We start from the raw sequence: 12,014 nt of genomic DNA on the forward strand, positions 1-12,014 counted from the left end.
GAACAAATTGTTTTGAAGCTCCTAGGAAAGTGACCACACCATGCTGAGGGCTGGCAGCGCAAGTGAACATCCTCATATCTGAAACAATAAATCATATTTTTGTATGGATCGTTGCCTTTTCCAAGTGGGTTGATCCAGTACCTCAGGTCTCCATGTGTCCTTTTCAACTCAGGCCATTCTATGATTCTATGCCCATCAATTTGTGAATGAAAAAGAGTGAGTTGACACACACTGTGGGAATAAGACTACTACACAAGCCAAGTGTTGTGGAGGTAGTGCAGGTGGTTTTGAACTGCTGTATGAATGCAACTTAATAATTTAAAAGCCATTTTAGAGAAATGTTTAATGTTTTATTGTTTTCTTTTGCTTTTTTATTAGCAGGAACGTTCTGAACAAATATTTAAAATTAATTTTGAATGTAGCTTCCTTTAGCAGGTACCAGATCCATTTTTGTTCACAGCAAATTGTAATTTATTGCCTTCTACTGTATCTTTTGAATTTTATGAATTAAGTGTGTGTGTGTACATATGCATAGATAAATAGTATGTGGGTGTTTTAAAGTGCATCTCCTCACGTGCAAGTTTTAATTTTACAGACGATATCAGAAATTGCAGAAGATAATGAAGCCCTGGTAAGAACCTGATTAGATCATCACCTTGCACACTTCCTCTTCTTTTGCATGAGTGAGTTCAGGCCCTTGCGCTAATCTTTGTATGTAAATACATCTGTGCTTATTCATTCAGCCAATCTTCAACCTCTGTTTTCTCTTCTTTGATACTTATCTGATGCGGCCTTTTTTGCTTTGCTTATGGAATGGGTGCTTTAATTCTGTAACTTCTGCAAGGACCTACCCAATTTCCTAACTAAGGGGCTTTTTTTTTATTATTATTTTATTATTCGAGCAATCGTTTCCCTGCCTTCTCCATGTTCCCCTTTTAAATTTGTCTGACTTACGTGATCAATATTAGACAATTCTAACTGTTTATATTAGTGAGATAAGGGTCACTGTGCCATTTTGGATTCCAGTTATTTTCTGGTCCCAGTTAGTTTTATTTATTACAGGTAACTGCATAAAGAGAAACTGCAATATTCTGAAGGGTTTCTTATTAGGAACTTCTAGGGCATGTTTGTTTGAATTCTTCTATATGCTTCAAGTTAAGCACACACTTCATAGGCTTTAATAAATTGGGATCCTGAGGGATGTTCTTTAGTGCACTGATTGGCTTGCAAGTTCATCACATCAAGTATAGCTGAAACCCAAGCAAGCAAAAGAGTAATTAATCAATTAAGTGTGCATCTGTCACTCTGATGTGGCTTATCATGCAGCTTCCCATCCAAATCCATGCTGAATCGTGCTTTCACAAAGCTGCTGAAACGTTAATGAGTAAATCATTGCCTAATAAATTACACAGTAGCCATAAATTTGGCAAAAACCTTAAATCCTTCCTCTGCATTCTCTTCTTCAACCTGATATGGAATAACATTTTTTAATATAAAAGTTGAGATTCTGAGAAAAATAATTAAAATGCCATGAGGCTTTCAAAATTCTTGGCGGCATCGCTCCTGCTGGGATGCCTCCTGTGCATTTTGATGCTGGTTTTTTTCCCTCGTTGATGTGAAAGTAGGGTGGTTTTTTTGTGTGTGAGCAGCAGTTATACTCCATCAGCACCATTCTGTTCCCAAATTCTATTGTCTTATAAAATTTTTTACACTCAATAATATGATTGTCCTCTGAACAGCCTCAGGAAAGTTCTGAAGTGCTGACTTACAGTTGCTTTGAGCCCTGGTCTAAGAACTCGATTATGTGATGACCTGAATTAAGCTGTGGGTTTTGTGGCACAATTTAGTCATGTTTACCCATGGGAGCAAGGCCTTACCCTCCTCTGGAGGGTACTTACTGATCATTGTAGTTCAGCACGTCAGTGAACGTGGTAGAAATGAATTCGCGTGTGACAAAAGTTTATTTAACCTTGAATGCCAAATGGATGAGGTTCAATTTATATCAGGGCACACAATTTAACATTCTGATTTCCTTGAGTAGTAAATGAAACGATACAATTAAAATCACAGTTTTGTGCCTTGTACTAAGATACCAGCCCCACTGGGCAGGCCATGAAATCGGTATCTCTGGAACTTGGTTTATTCATAACCTTTGAAGGTAAAGTGCTGTATGATTGTTGTGAAGCATCCTAAATTCTTTTCACCATGAATTACTGGGAGAAAGATTGATGAAAAAAAAATATATAAAAATGATTTCAGCATGTAATACAACAAACAAAACATAAAAACTTTGCAGCCTCTTGCTGCTGTCTTCATTATTAGTTACTCTAAAGAAGCCAAATGCTAATTGAAAGAAAAAGTTACTTTTGATTTACAGGACGGGATGTTTCATAAGGCCCAAGTATTTCACGTTATCTCTGGCAGCTTGCACATGCTGACCTGGAGAAGATGACTTAATTAAAACCTCACCTCTGTAGAGAGGACACGTTTAATACCTTTTATCCACTGAAGGAAATTCATGTTCTAAAATGTGAGTTTCTTTTCTCTGTCCTTTTAGTCTTACAGATTCCCATTATGTTTCAGGATTTCCTTTATCTCGTGCTGGCTAATGCTCGGTTTAAAAGAAAATTCCCTGTGGAACAGCCATATCAATTGACTACTTAATTGTAGTCAAACCATGCTGTCTGGAGAGCGATGCTTCTGCATAGATCCTTATTCTTAGCCTTTTAAGAATAGTGTATCTTTTTATGGAAATTACCATGAAATGAGCAAAAACATGAGCTTAAAAGATGGGAAAGAAGAGAAAAGGTAACTCTAATCATCTGCCTGAAGAGCCAACGTGTAATAGCTCCTCTGGGCTACCTTTCCATGCTGACAATTGCTTAATGTACCTAAAAGTGGATTAAGTCATATCTCATAATAAGAGTATTTACACCCAAATTTATTCAAGAATAGTTAAGTTCTGTTTAAAATTCAAAGTCTGTTTTTGTAATTGGAGTTAATTCACAACTTAGAGAGGCTGTAATACCAGGGATACAAATACCAGGTTTTTTGGGAGTGCAGTTAGTTTAAAATCAGCAGGGTTGATCCTTTGTAATGGATGTGGTGAAACTGTACCAACAAAAATACTTGAATAGTGTTTGGTGCATTGCAAAAAAATAATCTGTGTCAATTGCAGCATAGCAGTTAAGTGCATTTTCTGTCATCACCTACAAAAACAGGAGCAGCTACCTGCAGGTTGTTCAGTCGATTTATGACATATAGAGTAAGTAAGTGTGAATTGACCCTAGTCTGATGTGGAGGCTTAGCTTTACCTTTGGAAAGGTTATTTAAGAAGCAAGGAAGTGTAGAAGCAATGAAGAAGAGTCATAGCAATGAAAGAGGTTCACACTGTGCTTGCAGAGTATCCTGCTGCATCACTGAGCTTCATTTAGGCTGAGGTTCTTGCCCCCATGTCTTTTCCAGAGCCCTTGTCCTCTTCTGATTTAGGTAGATCCAGATTCCCTCCTCAAATTTATTTATGGCCTTTTATACTTGAAGAGTCTCATTTGCAGGGCTGTTTATACTCTGATGTTGGCCATCCTTGCAGTAAGGCCCTTTCAGCTGCCCATTGTTGGGCTATGAGCACAGTTGCTAAATGACAAGGGATTGGAAGTTAACCACTTCCTTAACCCCTGCAGCTGGCATAGGCTCCAGTCCCCTTCTTGCCTCCTGCCCGGTTAGTGTTTCTCTTTGCTGCCTTTCCTCTGCACAATTAGATTTGACCCAAAAATGGGATGGTAGATGCTGTTCAAAAACATCTAAGGGATTTTGCTGCTCACGTCCCGTTAATTTAATTTGAAAAGAAATTAAAATTGCTGTAGGCATCTTTCAGGATATCAGACATAGTTCTCTCTATATAAATATATCTCTGTGTATTCATATATCTATCTATCTCTATATATATATCTATAAACTGCATAGCACACCTGATTAAAAATACAGTTTTCCTTGTGCACTTGATAGTGATGAAGGCAAGTGATAGACATGGTGGTCAGGGTCACATGCACATTCCTTTTCTTTTTAGGAAAGAAAAATTAAAAATATATGGAATTCCTCAGTTTCAGAAAGTAAGAATGCAGAAGATTCTTAGGAACATAAATCAGCAGGTGCTGCCCTGATCTTTGCCTAAGACACACAGGTAAAATAATTGGAAACACAGCTGCAAATTTGTCCCAGGGCTTGAGGTGCTCAGGCCTTGGATCAGAGTGGTAGGCATCCATGCTAGAATGGCTCACACTGGGTTGGTCGATGGCCTTACAGAACACAGGTGTTTGCTTCTTCTGAGACTTTGGCTGTGAGCTGCTAATTGAGGAGGTGTCTCGTCACCAACTCGCCCATATCTGCAGTGACTGGGGCCACTTAGCAGAAAATGGGAGGCATCATCAGCTGTCCCAGCAGAAGTACACAAGCCAGAGCCCTGGAGAGGGATTGTGCAAGCAGTTTAATGACACAGATCATTAAAATGTCAGTGTTAGTGAGAGATGAAATTGCAATTATACAGTGTGTCTTTCTGATTGCTCTTCCCTCTTGCTACAATGACATGCATTTAAAAGCACCTTCATCAGGAATTACTGTCAAACCATTAGGTCATCTTGCAAGAACAGCAGGAGGTTGATATTTACAGAATAGTTGTGTCTTGTGCTGTGTGCTCTGCTGAAAGATTTTGTGAAGCAAGCCCCAACATTTTTCGGACTTTTTGTATGACTACAATAATTGCTCTCTCAGATTCTGAGTTAAACAGTGCCGCTTATTTTCTGAGATCACTACATTTTATGAACAAGCTTTGATTCCCCTGAAATTTCCTGCATCTATTCAGTCTGCCACTCAATAGTATGAATGTGTCTGCACGTGTGTATTGAATTGGAAGTCTGTTTCTACCTATCTACTTGTGTTTAAATACGTAACAGTGAATCAACACCACTCCCTCCTATTTTATCTTGCTAGTTACCCTGGAGATTATTTTCATGTCTTGCTGTGCTACACCTAATGCTTATCCTTTAAGCCTGGCTTTTAACTTTTGCAATGCTCTTTAGTGTACACGTGTGTGCCTGTGCCTGTGGATAGATAGATATTTTAAAAATTCATGCTATGTGTATGTGGTGGTGCATAATATGTGCTTGATTAGTCCCAGTGTTGCACCTCTTTGCTCTTAATAATTTGAAAAATGTCATAGTGACACCCACTGGGGCAGCCTGCCTTGTTTTAAGTTGGAAAGTACTTTCACTGTCTGGATCCCAGACAATTGTGCCAGTGGTACATCTGCTAAAACCGGGCTTCTATATTAGCATTTTCAGCTCTATTAACCTCGTTTCACATTCAGAGATGTGCAGGGAGATAAATAATTGACAGGATTAATGAAGAGTATTGGTGAGAAGAATAAGTGAGTCTGCTGAATGTAAAGGAATTTAACTAAACTGAATTCCAGTCGCTGCTGTCCTGGAGAAAAAAATACATATATGTGTGTAGGTTTAATACCAAACAATCCCTCTACTCTATACCTGTTGCTAATAGGAGTTTCCTTTCATTTACAGTTAGTTTATAGAAGAATATTGATGTACTAAACACAGGTTAGTTGACAAAATTTGTAAACGATTTATAAGAAAATCCAAGTTAAATGAAGATAAATCTCCCAGTATTAAACTAAGCAAATAATGTATCTCCTTTTAATCTTATACAACACTTTTCCTAATCGATTTTTTTTTTTTTTCATTTAATTTGTACATAATTTAGTCTGGCCTTATAAAATTCTGACATTCCATATAATCATGGAAGTATTCTGGCATGAATATCCATGCAAGCTTTTAAAAAGAAGCTCTTTCCAAAGGATGCATTTTTACTTAGACATTCATAAATAACCATTATATGCAAAAAGAATGGGCTGGGGAGAATGAGAGGACTGGAGCTGATTATATTTCCTACAGAGCAGTATTGTTTTCTTTTTATGAAATCCTTGGTTATTTGGAATGCTAATGATGACATTTTAAGCCTAATTTAATTCTTGAAAGATTTGTAGAATTAAAAGACAAACAGTCAAGTATGACTGAACAAAGTATTCCTTGTAGAATTACAGTGGTTTATTTTTTTTAAAAAGACACTGTTTTTCTTGTTTACTCTTTGATATGACTTTTTCATTTGGTCATAAAGAATCAGACGTGGTAGATGCCCTTACTTTGGAAGGGAAGGTGTGTGATAGTTCCCTCCTAACCCAAAATGTCAAGAATGGCAAGTTTCATTTCAGTGAAGGGTTTTGCAGAGTTTTGATGAACTATCCTAAGGGAAAGGGTCACTAAAGGTTTTTCTTTTGGTGTCAAGAAGCCTTAATGCAGATTATATCAAATCTGTAAAGAATGGCTATTGGAATTGCCACATTTAAATTGCTTTCCTGCTTTATTCCTTTGTCCTGCAGTGAATGCCTTCCCTCTGAGTGAATGTTCACTAATTTGGGTTGGGATGGTACAGGACAGTAGGGGATCAAATCACACAAGGATTACTAATTGCCTTCCTTAACTACAACTATTCGACTACAGACTCAGTTTTCCAACATACTGAGCATTGTAGTTCCAATCTTACAGGTTTTAATTTTGCCTTTTTATTAGGTGAGCTGCTGCGTTAAAGTCAGTGGGGCTATTCATGTTATTTAGCTTGATTGCATGCTTAAGCTTGTAAATGTCTTAGTGACAGAGCACCTTGCAGGCATTTTGGCGTGCCCTTAAAGGTAACACACTGCTGCCTTTAGAGCCCTGTGCACTGCTTTTTCTATTGACTAATTAGCTCATCAAATGGTTTCATTGAAATCTTTGTGGCTGCTGACCGTTGGGTGCCGTGAGTATATATAGAAATGAAGGTGATCTATAAAACTCGATTTTAACAAGGGAAATTAGTGTGCAGCTAGTCAATTTTGAGCATGTTCTTTGTGATGAGTTTAAACCTGTGTGGAAATAGTTAATACAAAGATGCACTGAATCTCAAATTCACAGGTAACTATGCAGTGTAGTGGCTCACAAATTCTAAGCAATGTGAGCTGTGTTCCTGAATGAACAACTGGAAAAAAACAAACATTCTCTCCTGTTAGCTGTAAAATTTTGAATTAGATAAAAGAAGTTCAGTTGGGCTATCTGATTTCCTTGAGCACTGCATGTGGTGTTTTCCTAGGACCTAGCTCTTCTCTCACTCAATTGCTTTCTTTCAGGTGATTATTCTTGATGTCCATGCAAAATTGCTTTGGAGACTATTTGTTGCATGGCCTCTCTTGCTCTTTTGCTGCCTCTTAATCCGTGTTTGGCTTCGTTTTCTTGCCTTTTTGAAAGCTTCCTGCTACTTTATTCCCTCGGTCATTGCCATGCTGCCTAACTGGTAACTGTAGTCACGACTCCTATCTCTTGCAGCTTTGGAGATATGTTGTCCTTTACACTGACTGCATTTGTTGAGCTGATGGATCATGGGATTGTATCGTGGGATACATTCTCTGTGGCATTCATTAAAAAGGTAAATTTGTAATCAATGCTATGTGTTTTGTACAAATTTGCTTCTACACTATTTTTGAGGTGAGTTGTGCTTTCTCTCCTTCAGGTGCATTGTTTAGGTGATTGCTTGGGCAAAAAGGTATATGAAAATGAGATTAACATCTTATTTAAATGTACAAATATTTGGAACTGCAGGATCTAGCCCAAACTTCTAATGAGTTCAGTGCAAGTGAAATTGGATGAACGCTGTGTTAGGCTTATTACATGGGCTGCTGCTTGCTCAGTTTGAGTGTGACCTCCTTGTGCAGATACCAGGCAGCTAAAGCAGAAAATAGTATTTAGATTTAATGTAAATTAAAGTGAGTCAGAATATGTATCTTGAAATAAAAACAGCACTGAAATGTTTCCTTTGAGGATAGGGAAGGAAGAGAAATGAGTTAGTAATAATTTCAATTTGTAAACTGAAATCTCCTGAGTTGATCAAGCTGAACTCCAGCTCCCTGAATCCTGCTACTAAGGTCTAAGGTTTTGAAAAAGATTTTTTCCATGATCTGCAACATTTTTCTTCTTTTCTTGCACGTGGTACATGCACAAGAGCAGCAGAAACAGCAAAGTACTCTTTAAATGCAGAAATGTAACGGACTTTAGAAAGAAAGATTTTGTTATGACTGATCTGTTTTTACTTATTCTCATCCTAAATATTGGCAGATTGGAAGCAAATAAATTGGCTCTTCTGATTACAACAAAACCAAAAACTCTTTCCAAGTTGTTTTTTTTTTTCAAAGCAGGTTGAAGTTGGAATGTATCTTACATTGAAGTGCATTTGTATGAGTCCAAATGATGTCAGAGTCAATTCACTGTAATGATGTCACCTGAGGGAAAGTTATCTTTCCTTTTTAACAAAATGTGTCAGACTCTATGTTTAAATTTGATTGGAAAATTACTTCCACCTAAAGGAAGCCTAAATTTACATTTGTTGTCAGAAGTGAAAGAAATACACAGTTATGAATTATGTGTTTAAAAACCATTTGGATGTGGTGCTCAGGAACGTGATTTAGTGGTGGGTTGTTAGAGTTAGGGTAGTATGGTTCGTTGGGGATGGACTTGATCTTGAAGGTCTTTTCCAATGTGAGCAATTCTATGATTCTATGAAAAGAGAACTAGATTTTTAAGTTCAATTTTGGTCATTAAAATGCTAGGTGTTATTTATGAGAGAGATTAATATTATGTTTTGGACTTCGTTAATCTTGTAGGCTAGGTAGATTAATGATGATGATCTTAACATGGCAAAGAAGGTAGTACACCTGTGTTTTAACTGGCTTTGTGAGACTGAAAGTCCAGCCTAGAATGTGTTATTTGCTGGGGGAGCCTACAAACTCAAATAGGCCATTGAGGTTGCTGATGGGCTAGCTCAAGTGGATGGCAGGATGGATAAGAGTTAATTTTCTGCTAGCTGAATCTCTGCAACCCTGCTTCAAGTGCTTCTGCCCTTTGAAGCTGTCTTTCTTGTCACATGGAAGCCAAACTGGAATGGGAATGCATTAAGTTGAATAACTTTTTTTTTTTTTTTAATATCTTGAATAAATAATTTCCTAACTAGAAATGTAGAAGCTGGAGGAGATCTCTAGGGAACCTCTGAATGCTTCAAATAAGTAACTAGATGATGTTGAAAGAAGTCCTTCTCCCATCCTGTGGGTATGTTAAGACTTCTATTGTAACTACTGCAAATAAGAATTGACACTTTCAAGTAGGGCTTTGTTCCTTATCTTCAGGGAAAATATAATTTGAGAAACTTTCTTACAACAGTATCTCTCAAGGCTCTTTTCTTCCTCATGACAATAAGCTCGTTTAGACTGGAACTCCACAGTACCCTAAAGGATTTGGTTGCCAAGTTCTTAAAATATGTCATAATAATTTGATATCAAAATAAAATACAAAAATTTGGAACTCTTCTCTTTAATTTCTACAAGAGGATAAAGAAAATAAAGGCTTGTAGTGTTTGTTGAGGTGTTCTTAAGAATCTCTTAGAATTACTTGTGCAAGTGCTGTTTTGTAACTGTGTGAGGCAGTCTCAACCTTGATGAATTGCTTACTCTGCCTTCCAAAATGTGCTGTGCAGGAAAAGTGAGTGGCAGTGGGAAAAGTATCTCTGTGTCTCACAGCAGCCAGTTGTTCCTTCTGTAGTGAAGTGCAACTGTGGTTCCTTACCTGAAAATGAGATTTGTGCTTGAAAACTTCACTATGTGTTAGGAGTTTACAGAAACAAAACTGCCTTGGATTTTCCTGTTATTTTTATTTACAGACATCAAAGTGGTCCAGGCATCTCTGAAAATCAAATCTGTTTCCTTCAGTTATTTTTGCCATGGTGGATGTGGCGTTTGTTGTTCGCTTCTTTTTTTGTCTGTTTGGTTTGTTCATTTGTGCTTTTGTCCTTAACTTTTAAATTCTCCTCTCACTTCAGGTGATGCTGAAACAGGAAGAGGGCTCGAAATATGTAGTTTAGCTCTCTCTAGCATTCCTGCCTGCTCTTACTCCATGTGTTTAGGTCCTGTTTCAGAAGAGCACTGAGCTTGAATACGTAAGGACATTCTAATGCTTAATTTCCCTTGAAACTGCACCGTCACTTCTGTTATGTGGGGCTACATAAGACTGTGCAGATAGCAAGGTTACGATTTTATCCTTAGTGACACACATCTGTGTGCCAGGTTTTCATGTGAAAGTGTTTTACAGTTACGTTGCTTGTTCCTGGAGAAAAGGCTCTATTCTTGTGAGCATGCATCATTATTTATCATCAGAAGTTTTGACAAACGAGTGCAGGATTATATTTGGATGTTGAGAGCCCTCCTGGCACATGGTGCTCAGTAAGCAGAGCTCTCCAGAGAACAGCAATTGATACGAATTTGAACTCTGATTCCTTTTTTTCCACACCCAGAACTTCAAATATGGGAATATAAATTCTTATTTTGTGCCCTCTGAAAATTGCATGCCTCATTTATCATGGCAGACTTGCCTGGACATCTTTTCTAGACATATGCCATACATCAGCAAGGTGGTTTTGAGTGTACATAGCTTAGCATGGAAATTACCCAGCAGATGCTTTGCATGTATGTTCTGTGTGAGATGTCACAGCTCTCTGAACACACAGGTCAGCTTCTGTAGTACCTTGAGCTTATGTTTGTTGTAAAAAGACTTTGTGGCCCAGGATCAGAAAAATACATGTGTCTGAAGCAGCCTTTCCTAGGCTGAGGTTTCAGCTATCTGTAATTAGATCAGTGCAGCAGGCCCCTGGTGGGAATATGTTATATTGCAGTGAAGCTTTCACACCAGCACTTGAACTGCTGAGGCAAAGAGGTGCTGCACAAAGAGTGATTCATGTCAGGGCTTCTGAAGAGGGTGACAGTAGTCTGACAACTCGGAACACATTCTGGGTACGTTGTATTCCCGCTACACGGTTGATCCATGTGTGCCTGGTGACTGAGACATCCAGAGTGCATTTCACTTGTGTGGGCAGTGCAGAGCTGATCTGTGCATGCCCAGTGTACGTGCTGTGGGACTTGTGGACATCTGGCAGCCCTGACACGGTGCATCAGAAAACAACTAGATCAGCATTAGCAGAGCTAAGGTAGTACGAGCTGAGATGCAGCTTGTCATCCTAAACAGCACACTGTGCATTATGTACTAATGTAAATAATAATTGTGCTGAGGACTTGCAGACAGCACATATTGAAAGCCCAGAGCAGAAACAGTCTCCTCTCCACCTATTCCCCATGCATGCATGGGTTGGTTTTTTATTTTTTTGTAAATCCAATTTCTGTTTCATGAACGGAGTTGCATTCTGCACAGCATGTTCTTGCTGTGGCAGTGCAAAGCAAGTAGCAGAGCAATAAACGCCAATGCTGTAGAACAGCAGAAAAAGAAATCCAACTCTGTCTTCACAGTCTCCAACCATAGTTATTTTTAAAAAGTGGGAAGGGGAGAAGGCAGGAGTTTGCTGCTTCAGCATTGCACAGAACGTCACGAGGGCACAAGCATTGTTGTGATGTGTCAGTACTGTGAATTTTACAGTTGCCTAGGCAGCTTTTCCAAGCATTTGGCATGCCTTTCTTTCTCCAAAAGGGAAATTACACAAGGGTCTAAGTGAGCTTCCAGTATCAAAACCACATTGGTGTCCTGAAGTGTGACTACTTAAGAAGGGGATGGACTTGAGGTTTTCTGGAAAGAATGAGTTTAATAGGCTGTAGTGACCCCATCTCAAGTCTATTACTTGGCTATGAAGGATAAATAACTGGTCACTGGACTTTTTTTTCTGTTTGTCTGTACTTCCTTGGGTACTTTTTTGCTTGTCTCTGCTGGTATTGGTACATCTGAGGAAAATCCAAGCAGTTCTCTGTTCCTTTGTCAGCAGAAGATGAGAGTCTTTCTTGGAGAAGGCTGTGGAGCAGGCAAAGGAACACATGCTGCCACATGGTTTCTACCAGTGTGCCATTCCTTCATAGCAGCTTTCAGTAA

General features: G+C 38.5%; 1 protein-coding gene across 8 annotated transcripts in view; it reads left to right on the top strand.

Moving 5' to 3' along the window:
• The window catches only part of ELMO1 (engulfment and cell motility 1), a 290,733-nt gene that overhangs the window by 90,059 nt on the left and 188,660 nt on the right, over nt 1-12,014 (top strand). For 7 of the 8 annotated variants that reach the window (XM_052695784.1, XM_052695782.1, XM_052695789.1 and 4 more), the window contains 2 exons: nt 596-631; nt 7,428-7,527. In XM_052695784.1, coding sequence (XP_052551744.1) covers nt 596-631; nt 7,428-7,527 — 136 coding nt within the window. Of the gene's footprint in view, nt 1-595; nt 684-7,427; nt 7,528-12,014 lie in introns of those variants that run through there. The other variant, XM_052695790.1, reaches the window with a different exon arrangement.

Source organism: Tympanuchus pallidicinctus, unplaced genomic scaffold, assembly GCF_026119805.1.
Source record: "Tympanuchus pallidicinctus isolate F22 unplaced genomic scaffold, pur_lepc_1.0 scaffold3, whole genome shotgun sequence".
In the NCBI taxonomy this organism is placed as follows: Eukaryota; Metazoa; Chordata; class Aves; order Galliformes; family Phasianidae; genus Tympanuchus; species Tympanuchus pallidicinctus.